Here is a 16124-nt window from a genome sequence, read left to right on the forward strand (position 1 = left end):
TACCAGTGGGGCTGTATCACCATTTTTCATTGAAGCAGTATTTATTGGGTGTTTTTAGCTGAACAAAGTGGTAAACCATGATTATGTGTTTTTTTTTCTTGTACAACTTTCTATTTTCCGGGGAGTTAATAACTGCTTTTTTTCCCTCTTAGTTTTCCATGTTCTATCATTAACTGATTTTTACTCAGTTCTCCAACAAGAGTAAAATGGTCAAACATAAGTAAATTATAGGATTTCCCTTCCTCTTCCTTTTCATTCTCTTTGTCTCTTTTTTCCCCCCTCTCTTTACCTCCCTCGCTTTTCTCCTATAGCAATTCATCTTAAGCTCTGGTCTGGATTGATTGCTCCCTGGGTCTCCTATGCAGTGGTCATCCTAAATTTTCAGTTCACTATGATTCTGGGAACTCCCCCCTTTTTCCCCTCTCCTTTGTTGAATTCTTTGTTTCCAAGGTCTAACATCTTTCTCTTTTTTGTTTTATTTTTTCCAACAGCTTCTGGAGAAAGGGACCATTGGAAGATAAATTTTCATGTCTGAAAATGTATTTATTCTATTTCGCATTTGATTAATAACTACTAGTGTAAACTTCTGGTTGAAATGGGTTTTCTTTAGAATTTTGGAAGGATGGTTCCATTGTTTTTGAAGTTTCCCATTTTAATTTCAGAAAGTGAGATGTCATTCTAATTTGTGTGACATTTTTATCTTCTTGGGAAATTCTGTGTTCTGAAATTTTATGATGTGCCTGGTATGAGTGGTTTATTTTGTTCAGTAGAAACTGATTTGGGCCCTCTTATGCTGGAGATTGAGGTCCAATGTGAGAAATTTTCATGTTTTAGATCTCTTTTTATTCCCATGTTTTCTTTTTTTTCTTTTTATGGAACTTCTGTTAACCTAAATGATGAATGTGTTAGATTGAGTCTTATTTTCCTTATCATTTCTGTTCTACTTATCATCTCTCTTTTAATTTCAGTTATCTTTTTTTAGTTTCTTAGCTGTTTTCTCAATTTTACCTTCTAACCAGTCTTCTGATTTAAAAAATTTGTTTACTTTTAATTTCTAAGCTTTTTCTTGGTTTTATAAAAAAAAATATTTGAGAGAGAGAGAGAGAGAGAAAGAGAGAGAGCAACCAAGCAAGGGGTAGGGCAGAGGGAGAGGAGAAAGAGAATCCTCAAGTGGACTGACTCCCCCCTTAGCAGGGAGCCTGACTCAGGGCTTGATCCCAGGACCCTGAGATTATGACTTGAGCTGAAATCAAGAGTTGGACACTTAACTGACTGAGCCACCCAAGTACCCCTTTTTCTTGATTTCTAATTAATCTTTTTTTATAGCTTCCTATTCTTGTTGTAAGGATATAGTACTTTCTCTCTTAAGATACTGTGATTTTCTTTAGCTCCTTGTATTGTTTGTTTGCTTTGAATTCTCTTTTCAGTTCTTTATTTTCTTTCGTATTGGTAACTTTTTTCAAATACTTTATGTTTTTCACAGTCTTCTCTTATTTATTTATTTATTTAAATTTTGTTTTTTTTTGTTTTTTTTTTGTTTTTTGTTTTGTCTTCTCTTATTTAAAAGTGAGACTCTGAAAGCTGGTTGGGAGTTCTCTGTAAGGCTTATCAACTGATGGGCTTTACTTAGGCTAAGAGAATGGAGACCCAATCATTCGCCCAGATGTCAGTATTCATGGGTTATTTGTATTGGATCGGTTCATTGATGCAGAGAATAATCTTTCTGCCTTCAGGGGGAGGATGGGTAGTGTCTGGGTTGCAAACATTTGAGGAGCTGAGTGGAGCGGGGAAAGAGACAGGTTCTCATTTTTTATTTTATAGATGATTACTTAATCCATCATATTCAGCGTGGTGCCTCACCCTCCCTTCAGTGCCTTGGGTCTCTGACTGTGGAGTCTCTCTCATTCATTTTCTCCAGAGGATAAACTTCCCTTTTCCTGCTAAGGCGGCAGGGGGGGAAGGGAGGACTGGGAGAGGATTGTTGGCCTGCCTGTGCCTGTCAGTTTAAGGGATCTGGGAACCAATGTTCCTTATTTCTGTTTTCAGAGTCCCTTCTTCCTAGATACCTAGTACTTACAATTTTTTAAAAAAGATTTTATTTATTTATTTGAGAGAAAAAGTGTGTGGGAGGGGGGAGGAGAATAGGGAGAGGGACAAGCAGACTCCATAGTAAGTGTAAGTAAGTGTAGAGTCTGACATGGGGCTGTATCCCAGGACCCTGAGATCATGATCTGAGCTGTAGTCAGACACTTACCTGACTTAAGCCACCTGGGTGCTCCCTAGGACCTCTAATTTATGATTCTTATGATTCTTCTAGTCATCCTTGGAAAGTATAGCTTTTTTTTTTTTTTTTTTTTTTTTGGTTTGTTTGGTGGTTTATATTGCTCTATCTGCTGTTTGTTTAAACAGCCCTAAAATTCTCTAAATTTTAAATTTTGACATAATTTCAAACTTAAAGTTCCAAAAATAATAGTTTCTGTACCTGCTATACCGTATTTGTCAAATATTAATATTTTACATATTCTCTCTATTCTTTTCTCTTTCTGTATATATGTGTATGTACACATTTTTATTTATGTGTTTTTTCCTGAGCCATTTGAAAGCTGTAGTTATGACACCTTTACTCCCAAATGCTTCTCATAAAGAATCACAGTACAGTTATCAAAGTCATCGGAAATAAACATTGATGTAATATTATTATTTAATCTACAGACCTTATTTAGATTTTGTCAATTATCCTAAAGTCCATTATAGCAAAAGAAAATTCCAGACCATATATTACTTTAGTTGTCATGCTTCCTTACTCTAGAACAGTTTCTCAAAGTCTTCCTTTGCCTTGCATGACACTGATGCTTTTTAAGAGAATGTGTTAGTTATTTTGTGATTTGGATTTGCCGGATACTTTTGTATCAATATATGCATTCAATTTGAAGTTGTCAAAATTCAAATTATGAATTTTTGACTAGAATATCACAAAAATAATACATTCTCAATGCATCACATTGGAGGACTCATAATGTCAATTTGCCCCATGATGTTAACTTCAATCACAGATTTTGGCTGGATTTTTCCAGTGTAAAGTTACTGTTTTTGTTTTTAATGAGTCTTGTGGGGAAATGCTTTGAGACCATGTAAATACCCTGCTGCTTCTCAAATTTTGCCCAGTTGGTTGTAGTATCCATTGATGATTTCTTGCCTGAATCAGTTATTGTAGTGGTTGCTAAATGGTGATTCTGTAATTCCCATTCTCTATCTGCTTTTGAGAGTGATTATTTTGTCTTTGACCTGAGCTCTCATGTCTTTAATCAGTTTTGGAAAACTCTCTGTTGTTTACTCTTTGAATATTATCTGTCATTTTTACAGATTATTATTTTTCCTTTTCCTGTTAAATACATGTCAGACCTCCTTCATCCTGTTGTTATGTCTTTCAGGTTTTTTTCCCCCTCACGTTTTCCACATTTTTATCTCTCTGTATGGAACACTGGATAATTTTTTCACATCGATTTTGCTGTTCTCTTCAGCTGTGACTGATTTCTTTTTCATCCATCCATTGAGATTTAAATTTCAGTGGTTAGTTTTAGAAACTCTATTATAGTTCAAATCTGTCTGCCTGGTCTTTTTTTCATAGTGTTTTTTTAAAAAAACTATGATTTAAATTCATTCTTTTGTATCTTTAATTATTTGAGATACCTTATATTTTCTAGTTACCCAATTTTTAAATTTCTTGCAAGGTCTGCTCCTGTCATATGTCTACTGCCTGTTCTTGTTGCATTGTTTCCTTCCATGTTTTAGAATTTTGGAATGTGAGTTCATCTTCAAGAAGGCTTTCTCTGGTAATCTTTGCCACCTGGGCAAGGGAGTATTACTCTAGAGGGTTTGTTCATTCTAGTTTTTTGTTTGTTTTGGCTTCTGCTAGGTGTTCCAAAGTTATGCTGGAGACAAATCACTTATTAATGTCTCAGTAGGAAGTTTCCATACTACTGATGTCAATTTTGTTTATTTTTTAATTTTTTAAAAAGATTTTATTTATTTATGCATGAGAGACACAGAGAGAGAGAGGGAGAGAGAGAGAGAGAGAGAGAGACAGACAGACAGAGACAGAGACACAGGGAGAGAGAGAAGCAGGCTCCATGCAGGGAGCCTGATGTGGGACTTGATCCTGGGACTCCAGGATCATGCCCTGGGCTGAAGGCAGGCGCTAAACTGCTGAGCCACCCAGGGATCCCTGTCAATTTTGTTTAAACACCAAACCTGTATGAGGGCTAGTCTCTGTTGAAAGCATCCCAACCCAGACTCAATTTGAAAAAGATAAATGTTTTTTATCGCCTCCATCTATGAGGGGATGATATTCTGGACCACCTTTTCACTGAAGGATTCTATCTTTGTGTGCATGCCTCACTTCTTGTTTCCTTATTCGCTGTGCCCAGAGCCATTGTGCCTCTGACTGAGTGGATGTCAAATCCCTATGTCACCCAGCAACTCCCTCTGCCCTCCACAGGGCTCCACAGCACCCACCCCTACACTTTCAGCTCCCAATTGCAGTTTTCTTGTTGGTTTTGGTGCCTGGGATTTCCCATTTCTTGTGGCCTCAGCTATCTATTGGAAAGGAGTTATATTCTATCCTAGGTTTCTGTGTATTATATAGCAAGAAACTTCATCTGTTTTACCTCCCAAAATGTGTTAAATTCTTGTCCACTGTTGTCTCCTGGCCTGTTCTTTTTGCCCTTCTAGGTTCCTGCCTTTCTTTTTTCCAGTAGGAAGTGGAAATAAAACAAAGTAGACAAAGTATATGCCTTACTGAAATTCCAGAGAAATGAAGAATTGAGAAATGACTGAATTGTAGAGGTGATCCTTTCCACATTGTATCATCTTGAATGGTGGTGGTATACTCCTGTCAGCTCAAAACCACCAAAAGCTTTGGTTTTCTTGGTCATACCTGTGTTGGTGTGTTGGCTTAGAAGCCATAAGCTGTGACTGAATCTTTTTTCAAGAGTTTCTGTTTACAAAGCTGGTGAAGTCTTCTTCCATACTATATATAGCTAGCCAGCAAATATTTTTATCCTGGGCCAGAGAATGAAGCTCTCTTTCTGTCAGAATATTTCAACTATAAGATAGATGAAATCAGAAATTTGTTTTACCTCTTGTGAGAAGTGGTGGTTTCAGCACTTTCAGCACAGAATGTGTTGACATTCTTGAATGCTTTGGATTACAGATGAGCCTTGTTTATCTGAATCAAATAAATCACTAGCTTTTTCACTGAAGAGTTTTCAGTATACTTATTAAGTTACAGATGCAAGGATGATGTTTGTGTGTTTAAAGACCATGTTTTAAAAATAATCCCTGTCTTTTGAATTATCAACAGCTGAACTGTTATTTTTAATATATCGAATTATGAACCAATAAAATCAATGATATGTTATTTTTGCCCCTATTTTATTGTATTCACCCACTTAACTGATTAGCAGTATCTTAAACTATCTTACCATAGATATATTTAGTGAAATTTATTACTTGCAGACTGATATAACTCATGAATTATTAAAAGTATCAGCATATGGAACCCACTCTTTCCTCATTCCAAATTCTTTTAATATGGCTTATGTTGAGCCATTTAACTGGCTTCTATCCATCCCACTGATGGAAGCCACAGCCAGACAAGGGTTCTTATAAATGATTGGCTTCCTTTCCAAGCAAAAGGAGGATGAAATGTCAACTTTTTCCTCTACTACCTGAAAAGCAATCAGTGGCAACCCTTTCTGCTCTTCTTGACAGTAGTTTGGCTTTATAGAAGAGAGCGGGCATTTAGCCAAATATGAATTTCAGTGCTATATAAAGAAAAAATTGAAGTAGCTAAAACTCAGATAATAGCTGGAATTTTCAGAGAGGGATTCAGATGGGTTTAACCTGTGAGTCTTCAGTAAGCTAACTATAGCTCAGAAATTCCTGAACTGCACATTTTAATCCCTTCTTTCCTGGTGATGAGCTGAGTGATTTGAGGTTACTTACAGAATCTCTCTGCAGCAATTTGCTCATCTGTAGGACTGGGTTTAGGGATAATAACAGCTTCAGAAGAATAGTGTAGCTGATTACTAAAGACTAATCAAGACCATTGAAGAAGACATTTTGGAATCAAACCTTGAGTTTTAAGACTATTTATTAACTTGATCTTGTGCTTTGAAATTTGTTACCCTTATTTGTGCAATGGGGCTTTTACTTACTTCACAGGATTATTATGAGATCTTAATGAAATAATATACGTGGAAGCATTTTGTAAGTGGTATAGCACCATAAAAAGTAAAGTGTTGTTCACATAAGGCTGCTAGTATAATACTTTATCACATGGAAGCAAATTTTAGAATTAGATAGGACCCTGGTAGGGAAAATTGAAATTCTCAGGATGATGGCTTTTGTTTTTGTACCCAGATAGGCTCTATTATGTATTTTTTGTTGCTCAATACTTAAAACCCCAACAGTTAACATTCTATTAGCTCTGTTCTTATAGAGGAAAGAAGTGTGACTTACTTAAGGTCCACCTCTCCATCATTCTATCTTATAAAAGAGGAAATGGAATCTGAAGAGGATTCTCAGCCCATCATTCCATCTATTATTTTGCCATATTTTCATAAGTGTTTTTATCTTGCACACAAATGTGGCACCCCAATTAAATGGGAAACACAACAGTAAATAATTAGATTGACAGTGTGAATAGAGAAAGACTTCTGTCACTGTTTTTATGATAGATTAGATATGCTAAATGACCTTCCCATCTGAACAACTGACATACTAGATGAAGTATCATAAAGCAGTTTTAACCTATTGCTAAGCTGGCATGAAAGTAAGATGTTCATTGACTCACTAAACAGAGTGAAGCTTGGTATTCTGGTGGGCAAGTAGGAGCCAGGGTCAGCTTTGGCTGTGGTGAGTTTTGCCATTTTGTGACCTGGGTCTTCTGCTATGCAGGGGATAGGATGGAAAGGCTATGGCCTGTGCACACTGGGGAATCTAAAAAGAGCTTCCTGGAGGAGCCAGAAAACTGAAAGACTGTATTTTCAGTGAAAGAGTAAAGAGAAATAGGTTTGTAGTGATCCTGCTGCTGAAATACAGTTACAAGCCACCTTCACATGGTTTATAGTCCAAATTCATAAAACGGGTGCAGTCCTAGGATTGAGCCCCACATCACAGGGAGCCCGCTTCTCCCTGTCCCTCTGCTTCTCCCCCAACTTGTGTGTGCTTGCTCTCTCTCTCAAATCAATCAATCAATCAATCTTAAAAATAAGGAAGTGGCCCTGAATTGATATTGACCAGTAGATGTAGATTCAGACCCTCTTTTGAGTAATTGATCTTCCATCTAGGTCTCAAATAATTCTTACAAATAAAGTGTCTAAGGAAAATGAACAGCTCACAGTTAAAATCCACAAGACCATAGAGAAATAAGGCAATATCATGATTGAGAGACCAGCAGAAACATACCTTCAAGGACTTTGATTATTGGATTAGATTAGATTATTAGATTCAAAGAAACTGTTCCGATGCAACCCAAAGAGACAAAAAAGTGAAATGATATGGAAAACAGAAGCGCAAAATCTAATCAGAGTTCCAGAAGGGGAAGATGGAGAGTGGAAAGAGACCCTTTGAAAGGGCAATAGCTGAGAACTTTCCAGAATTGTTGAATGTTGGCAGACCTCAGATTCAGGAAGACTTAGAAACCACAAGCAGGATCATCATAATGAAACTGAGGTACACTGAAGATAGAGAAGACCTTAAGCTCCTCTAGAAGAAGAGAGGCAGACTACTGGGAGAAGTTCCTTGCCCCATGCTCCTGTGACCTGAATTAGTGTCTCTGGCTCAGTTTCTTTGGATGTCAGCGAGTCACAGTGCCTGATACCTCGGATGTGGTTAGACTCATTCCCAGCTCCACCGTATATATGAACAAATTATGTAAGTCAGTTATAGGGATTTTAAGTTGATAATTTATTAGTTAAGTCTGCAGCACGGAGGGGATTTCTAGCCTTTGCTTTTTCTTCATCTTTCATGTATCTATTTAATGGGAAGTCAGTGAAATTTAGCCATTGGAGTTATTTTTTGTGAACAATGAGTTCTTTTTTGTGGGTGGAATGAATTAGAGATATAATGCAACGAGTAGACTTCAGACTTGCAGCCGAATCTTTTCTCCCTCCATCTAGGAGAGCCTGCTAGAAAAGGGGCGTTAGATCTCCGTGCCTCTGCTTTCCTGAGACAGCGCATGCCCAGTGGCATGTGTGCTGCCAGTAGTTGGGGCTGTAGAGGTTTAATGGCTAAGGTAACGTGGGCCACGTTACTGATTGCCCCTTTCAAATCTCCCAGTAACCATTAACATAAATATCATCTCACCATTTTGGACAGGGGACACCACCCTTATGCACGTTAGTAATACGATGCTAATGCTTAACCCTTTCCTGGCTTTGTTTGCTTTAGAGGCCTTGCCCTATATCCATGGGTAGGTAGTCTGTCTGAACCTAGAGGAGAAACAGAAGGGTTAACTCCTTTTGGTTTTGCCCTTTGACCACTTCAGGATGAGAGGCATGATGAAATACTTTTCAAAATCTTCAGTGGAAACACATCATGCATAATTGGAGCAAAAAAGAATAAATCAAAGCTTTTCCCCCCTTTTAGTCTGGTAATTCATAATTGAAACCACATTGAGGTAGGGGTTGATAACTTCAAAACAAGCAGGAAAACTGCCCTTTCTATCAAGGTAGGGATAGGTAAGACTCCTCATTACCAGGGGCTGAAAAGCTTCTGTATAACAAGCCTGTCCTCTCCTTTCCTTTCTCCTCTGAATTCTCACTTTTCTGCTTAGGCAGATACCTCCAGTGAGAGCAAATGTGGGTTCACTCCAGTTTTCCTAGTGCTCTTTTTGTCACATGAATTTAGACATAGTGACATTTAAAAACTTTTCTGATACGGTGAATAATAGGAATTAAATTTTGAACCATCCTGCTTCGAGGTTGATTTCTTCTGTCTGGAGTTTAGTTGGTTTAGGTTGAAAGAGCCCTTCAGTTGGTAATGGAATGTGCTTTTCCTCACTCTTGATTTTCTAATCCTCAAGTAGTTCCAGCAAGGACATTTCAGAATGCTTGGCAAAGGTTATTTGCTCCCTACCCTCCTCCACTTTCTGTATGGTAGGTAACCTGGCTAGAATGGTTTTGGTTAGGCTCATAAAGGGCTTCCATGACCTTTCAACTAAAACAAAAGAAAACAAAAAGGCAAAACAAGATTGCAGGAAGGGGCCAGACAACCTTCTTTGTGTGAGATTGCTAAAGATACACCTAGTTCGAGTTTGAATTTCTTTCTTGAAGGAGGAAACCCTTTTGTACTGGAAGCTGAGTACGCCTAGCCTCCCAGGGCCTTTCTTTCAGGCATCCTGAAACCCAAACCCACGACTCTCTTGCTGTGTAGTCTGCTCACTGCTAGCTCATCGACCAGGGCTTTCCAGAATAAGCAATATGAAGAAACTTTCCTAAAGCTGGCTGGTATCGTAGCTACTATGGATTACATTTATGTGATTGCAGTTTAACAATCTGGATTTCTTATTGAAGCTTCTATAATGAATATCTGTTGTGGGAATGAGAAGTGAAGTTTGGGAGGATGGGCGAGAGATGGACAAGGTATTTTGGCCAAATGCCAGTGCTCTGTCAGAATGATACACACTTCTCCTCCCATCTTTGAGTGAACAGCTTCACTGGGTAGATTTGAAAGTGGTATTATTGATAACCAAGATTCGGACAGTTTGGGTGTAATAGGTGGGGTGGGCTTTGCCTTTTTTTTCAGGTCACCAGGCTGGGTGCCTGGTTTCATGCCCTATCTTGCCATGATGGAGATCTAATCAGGCAACAGTTAATTGCCAGCATTGTTTGCCTTTTCCCTGGCAGAAGTTAGAGTCTTGAGTAAATTATGGAGGTTTAAATTTGCTTGATTTCCTGCAGAAAGTGGGGTCAAGAGGTCCCAGACTGTAGACACTCTCTTTGGTCAGCCAGCAGGGGGTCAGTTCTTAAAGGTATTTCAGAGGTGACTAAATGCTGTTTTTGAAATGTCCTTCTCCACTAAGTTTTTTTCTCTGGGGGTTAGTTTGTTGACCTTAGCCCAGTGGAGTGGAGTGTCTGTGTGAAGGCACATACCCCAATTAAAGCTGCCTTTCTCCACGCTGTCACTGTGCTCCAAAGGCAAATGGGATTATGTTTGAGGAGGGAAAAGGCAATTGGCACAGAAGCCTAGTTGCAGATCAGCATTTCCTATTTCTGACCTTTTGAAATAGAACTTAAAGGTAGCCATGATCACTTAACAGTAAAACAGTAATCAGGGAAAGAAAGTTACGAGAAAGAACTGATCACAAAGCTAATCATGTGACTTAAAGAACCTTCCCTCATTCAAGGCTTTTATGCTGTGGCAGTTGGCCTGCCTGGCCGGTCCCTCTCATTTCCAGTCTCCTTCCTTCTCTCCTTGTCCTGTGAGCCCCTCTAAGCAGGGCTGCTCAGTTTGCTGGGAGCACTCGCCTGCTTACTCTTGCCGACCACGCAGTGGTCCCCTTCTCGTCTCCTCCAGGGAAGTAGAGACCACCGTGTAGACCTTTATATTCCCAAGGGACTTGAATACCTTGTGACAGTACTGGTTATTCTACTTAGCTGTCCTCCCCACCAGATTATGAACACGTTGAGGGGAAGGCCTGTGTTTGTCTTGGCATCTGTAACACTCTTCTAGGTGTATAGTATGTGCTCAGGAAATGCTGACTGAGTGAATGAGCACCAGAAATACCATTGGTAGGGATGATTGTTGAATTGCTGATGCCAGTGTTTTGGCAGGTAAGAAGAATACGAATGGGGAGAACTGGACTTTTTTGTGTTTGTTTTAAGCTACAGTTCATACAGCTCTGTGCTGAGCTGAGCCCTCGGCTCATTACTTATGTGCCAGATCTCATTTTGTCATTATCACCTTAGGAGATAGGAACCATCATGGTTCCCACTTTACATATGAGGAAATTAATACAGGAGTAGCTTTACACATCACAAAATTAGTAAATGGCGGGGCCTAGAATCAAACTCTGTTAAATATCCTCATCCTGCACTTCTTCAGAATAGTTGGCACAATAAGATTCTCGGTAAGTGCTTTAAAATGAACTAAGTTGGAAATTATTTCAGCACTCATGATATCAGTCATTTGAGTGTACATCTCCTGTCTACACTCATACATAAAGAGGGCAGAAAGAACATGACCTGGGTCATTTGGGTTTAACTTTCTCATTTTAAACAAGTTTTTATTGAGTAGTGCTAGGCACTGGCTGGGTACTAACTGTTATAACAGTTATGGCTCTTGCTTTCATGGAGCTTTCAGGATAAAATATAAAGACTAGGAAGGAAAAGAGGAAATTGTGAAAATAAAAAACAGTGTATTTGGAGAGGAAGTAGAGGTAGAGAATCCAGATAAATTAGGACCCTAAAGCATTATAAGGTCAATGTAGAAAGGAAGAAGGATTTCATTTAGACTTGTTGCTGGAAGAGACCTCACAATTGCCATCCCACTTGTAGGAACTTGGAAAGTAAAGCCCAGAAAAACGATTACTCCCACAAGATCCACCATTGCCTACCATTTATCGAATGCTTGTAGTGTGAGGTACTTTACATGTATTAACCCTTTACTTTCATTAACAACCCATGGGTTGTTAAGAAATAATAATTTAAAAGTGTTAATAATTAACATTATTAGAAAGTATTATTATCATTATTATTTATCATACCTGGAAAAGTAGTAGCATTATCACAATTATGGAAACTGAGGTACAAGAGAGGTTAAGCGCCTTGCCCAGATCGTACAGCTGATAAGTTAAAGAGCCTAGATTCATGTTAAGGACACGTGATTCCCAAACTGACCCCCAAGTAGGCCAACTCCTGTTTTGAAGTCATTTGCCTCAACCCTGTCAGCATATCCTACAGTAAAGCACCACGCCTGTGTCCTAGGAAATAACACAGCTTCTGTGTTACGTCTGTGTAAATCTCAACATCTGTATTTTATGGAGAAGTGTTGGTAGAATTTCAGACCTTGTTGTTATGCTCGTTTGCCTGCTCTCTCTCCCCCTTACACTGTCTTTTCTGATTCCCCAGTTTTCAGCCCTATCTGGTATGCAAGTGAGTAGTATGGAAAAACTGAGCACCAGGACAAGTGACTGTCTGCTTCCCACCCACCCCTTCCTACCTCTCCTCCTCCTCTTCCACAGTCATCCATTTCCCGAATGGAGCTGGCAAATGGGATGAGACCAAATCGGTCCTCTTGCCAGAGAGTCTGGTTCCTTCTCCTGGCAAGGCCTTGAAATCAGAGCTGTGATGCCCTTCAGGGGGTGCCTGTGTTTAAATTCCATGGGATTCGTTTTCTGAAACCCAGCTTCGCATCTCTCAGGGAACTTTCTCCTCCTTTTAATGTCATCCAGGCATTTGAGTGTGTTGGCATTCCCCACTTCTCCCAAAGAACAGACCCCATTTTGTTGGAGTTTTAATAGTTTTTCCTTCTGTGTTAGAGGTGTATTTACCTTTTTTAATTTATGTGTTTCCTTTGTGTCAATGTTATGTATTTGGTGTGTTTTAGTACACATACTTTCTGAAATCGTAGTGTTTAGGGTGGGCTCTATCTTATTGGCCCATATGTGATTATCAAAGATAAAGAACTTCCAGCATTTTTGTCTCAGAGAAGAGTTAGAAATAATAAACTCTAGCATTCCCCACAGTTCCAGTTTCCAGATTCTATAAAATGCTGATCCTGCCTTGGACTCAGAGTAGGAGGGTGTGAGGAAGGGCCATGGGCCTTCATCATTGGGTGTTCTGAAGCCAGACCTTGAACATCATAACATCATTCACTCTTCCCTCTCTCCCTCCCTTTCTTTTTTTTGACTGGTAAAGCAAATGATTAGACATCATTCAGTGTTTTCAACCCTAGACTTTCATCATGTGTAAAATGAGAGTAACTGTATCTGGCTTAGGGGTTGTTGTGAGGCTCAGATGAGAGATTGCTTGTATAGCCCGGTGTCTGACAGTTAGTCAGTGCTCAGTAAAGCTTTCACACACATTGCAGTATTTAACACCCATCCTCAAAAACTCTATTTTTGTGTCTTTTCCATTTAACATGGTGTTTTTCAAGCAGAAGAGAGTATCGTTTTGGGAGGAGTAAATGAGTGGATTGGGATGATGATGGTGAGATGCCGTGTGGGTTCAAGATTAATTGTGTCTGGAGCACAGGGCTACTTGCTGACTTTCATTTCCATAAGGATCAGGAATATAGAATAAGATTTGCAGTAGAAAACTAAAAGGGGTTCCTACAGATGTGATAAGATGCTAAGGCACCAGTGCTAAAATCTAGGTGCATTCCTGAGACTGCAGCTTAAAGTCAAAGTGTGAGGTCATGGAACCAGAAAGTCAGCACTGAGAAGACAGCCTATCTTATTGTGTCTCATGGCTGTGAAATCTAATTATGGCCTGTTGTGGACATTTTGGCTTTAATATCCTGATTACATTAGGACTCCTGGAATCCCATTCAGTCTCTTGAGTTCCCATCCCATGTGGATTCCATGTGTTTGTGTACATTTCCTGTCCCACACTGTTCCATCTGGCAAACAGCTGTTGTCCTCTACGTGGTGATGGGTGTCCATCAGTGATAAGGGTGAAGTTGATGGGGGACCTTGGGAATCCCAGAGGACAAGAGAATAAGCAGCCAGAATAACAGGCAGGACATTTCATGTTTAGCCACCTTCTGGCAGAGCTGAAGTTCGGTCCTGGGCTTTTCACATAATAACCTACCAATGTGAATATAATTAATGCCACTGAACTATACACTTAAAAATGGCTAAAATGCAGGTTTCGTGTTGTTTTTACTATAGTTTAAAAGAAATGTCATATACCAAAAACCATTTTCTGCTTTAAATGAGAAGATTGTATATTATATGAATTATATCTCAAAAAAGCTATTTAAAATATAACAATGTTTTAACAATCTTATCAGTACAAAAGTATTTTTGCTTGTATTACTGCATTAAAAGTTACTTAATGTTTTAATGGTAGCAAAGAAATTGAATTTCCTTCATTACTTTTTATACCTGATTTTGAGAAAATTTCAGAATTACAGAGAAGTTGCAAGAATGTAGAGTGAACTCATGTTGAGAACTCATTGCCTAGATTTTTGCATTTTATATGTTCTCACTCTTTCTTCCCAGTGTCAGAAGTGATGTGCTTTGATAGGTTTTATTTTGCTTTTGTCTTTTTTTTTTTTTTTCAGATTCAATGTGCTAATTACTTATTGGGCCCTTTCAATCTGAAAATTCATGTCTCTTCTATATTCTGTCCTAAGAATTTATTTAATTTCTTTGATAGTCTTATTTCTTCTATGTTCTTTGTCTTCTTTTTCAGGAACCTCCTATTAGGTGGATGTTGGACCTCCTGGGTTTTCTCATCTTCTCCCTTCCATTTTTCATCTTGCCTTTTTGTTCATGAGACTGGAATATATTACCTTTTCCTTTCAATTTTTTTTAATTAAGCTATCATATTTTTAATGTCCAAGAGTTCTTTCCTATTCTTTGACAGATCTTTTTAAATAAAAATAGCAGTTTATTCTTATTTCATGGATGAAAAATTCTCTTCCTGAGGATATAATTTGTTGTTGATGTTGTTTTAATTTCCTTCTGCTCCTTCTATTGTCTTTGTTTCCTCTGAGTTCCTTCTTTTCTATATGTCCATTTGGTTTTTGTCATTGTCCTGAAGATGTTCTTGAAATGATTGATTCTAGGATCTGTTCATGATTACCAAGGAAGCACTGAGAACCTGATCAGAAAACAGCTCTATGTGTGAGGGTGAGCCTCCTACCTGGAAGGCTTCACTGTTAGAGAGTGGAAGGGCCAGCTAGCCATGTGGCTGCCAGCGTTTGGGGACCTGGAGGGGAAGAAGGCTGGGTGGCTCATCATTTAGAATGTAGACTTTCACCTGCATTGTCCTCTCTGCTCTGGCCATGTTTCCATATCCAGAGCTTCAGGTCCTCAGAGGATATACCTCCTTCCACTGGCAGGGATGGGCAACAAGAAGAGGTTTCTGGCGGAGTGGCTGGTTGAAGGGGAGATTTGTAGATCTGGGTCTCTTTTGCTCCTTCTACATACTTTTAACCAGTCTTCCTGTTTTCAACCCTGCCCCTCCTCTTACCCCACTAGGTTCCCACTGAGTTTATTTATTATGAGCCTTTGTGACATTCAACACTTTGGACTTATTTTCTTTGTGGGCCCCCTCTGTGTGGTAGCTTCGCTCTTGCCCTCATTTTCCTGCCCTACTGCTGCCATTTCTCTTGTCCCTCCCCATCTTTCTGAAGCCCATCGATACTGCTCATCTGGTGTTGTATTTTCTCTCATTTCACTGTCATTGTGCACTTGTATTTTGTATCTACTGTAACTTGAGTGGGCTTGAGGGAGATTGGAGATCAGTGTACGTGTTTAATTTGCTGTGTTTAACTAAAAATCTCTTCTCAGCTACAGAAAGTCTCTGCTGCTGTTTTAGTGGCCTCAGAGCTAAAGTTTGGGGAACAGAAGACTTGGAATAATTGCTTTAGTTCTTGGGTTTGTCATGGTAAAAGCCACCAAATCTCCCATGTTCTAATTTATTGACAGCGGTGAAAAAGAGATCAGCCCCATTGTTACTAGATCCTTCTCTAACCCCCACTACTCTGTTGCCTTGCAGAAGTGGGGCAGTGTGAGCAACCCGCTCTTCCTCCCATTGATCCCACCACAGTCGCAAGGTTTCACCGCCATTGTCCTCACCTATGACCGAGTGGAGAGCCTCTTCCGGGTCATCACTGAGGTGTCCAAGGTGCCCAGTCTATCCAAGCTGCTAGTCGTCTGGAATAACCAGAATAAAAATCCTCCAGAAGGTAAGAAGAGTGGGAAAATGATATGTTCAGGAAAGGCCTGGTTTGGGTGTTAGTGCAACTCTCAGCTGGATCGATTTTGGATGGCCAAATTATTTGCGTCCTTAGGTTTAAATGAATTTTCCTCCTTTGTCAACAACAATCCCATTTCTGAGGCAGTGTGACCCCAGTTTTCTCAGTCATCTCATTCTTGTTCTAGGGTG

At 39.2% G+C, this 16124-nt stretch overlaps 1 protein-coding gene across 2 annotated transcripts in view; it reads left to right on the forward strand.

Annotated features, from left to right (window-relative positions):
- Positions 1-16124, forward strand: part of EXT2 (exostosin glycosyltransferase 2) — a 154483-nt gene that overhangs the window by 77386 nt on the left and 60973 nt on the right. For both annotated transcript variants that reach the window (XM_077862968.1, XM_077862969.1), the window contains exon 9: positions 15735-15924. In XM_077862968.1, the coding sequence (XP_077719094.1) occupies positions 15735-15924 (190 nt within the window). The remainder of the gene's footprint in view (positions 1-15734; positions 15925-16124) is intronic.

The sequence above is a fragment of the Canis aureus genome, chromosome 21 (genome assembly GCF_053574225.1).
Source record: "Canis aureus isolate CA01 chromosome 21, VMU_Caureus_v.1.0, whole genome shotgun sequence".
In the NCBI taxonomy this organism is placed as follows: Eukaryota; Metazoa; Chordata; class Mammalia; order Carnivora; family Canidae; genus Canis; species Canis aureus.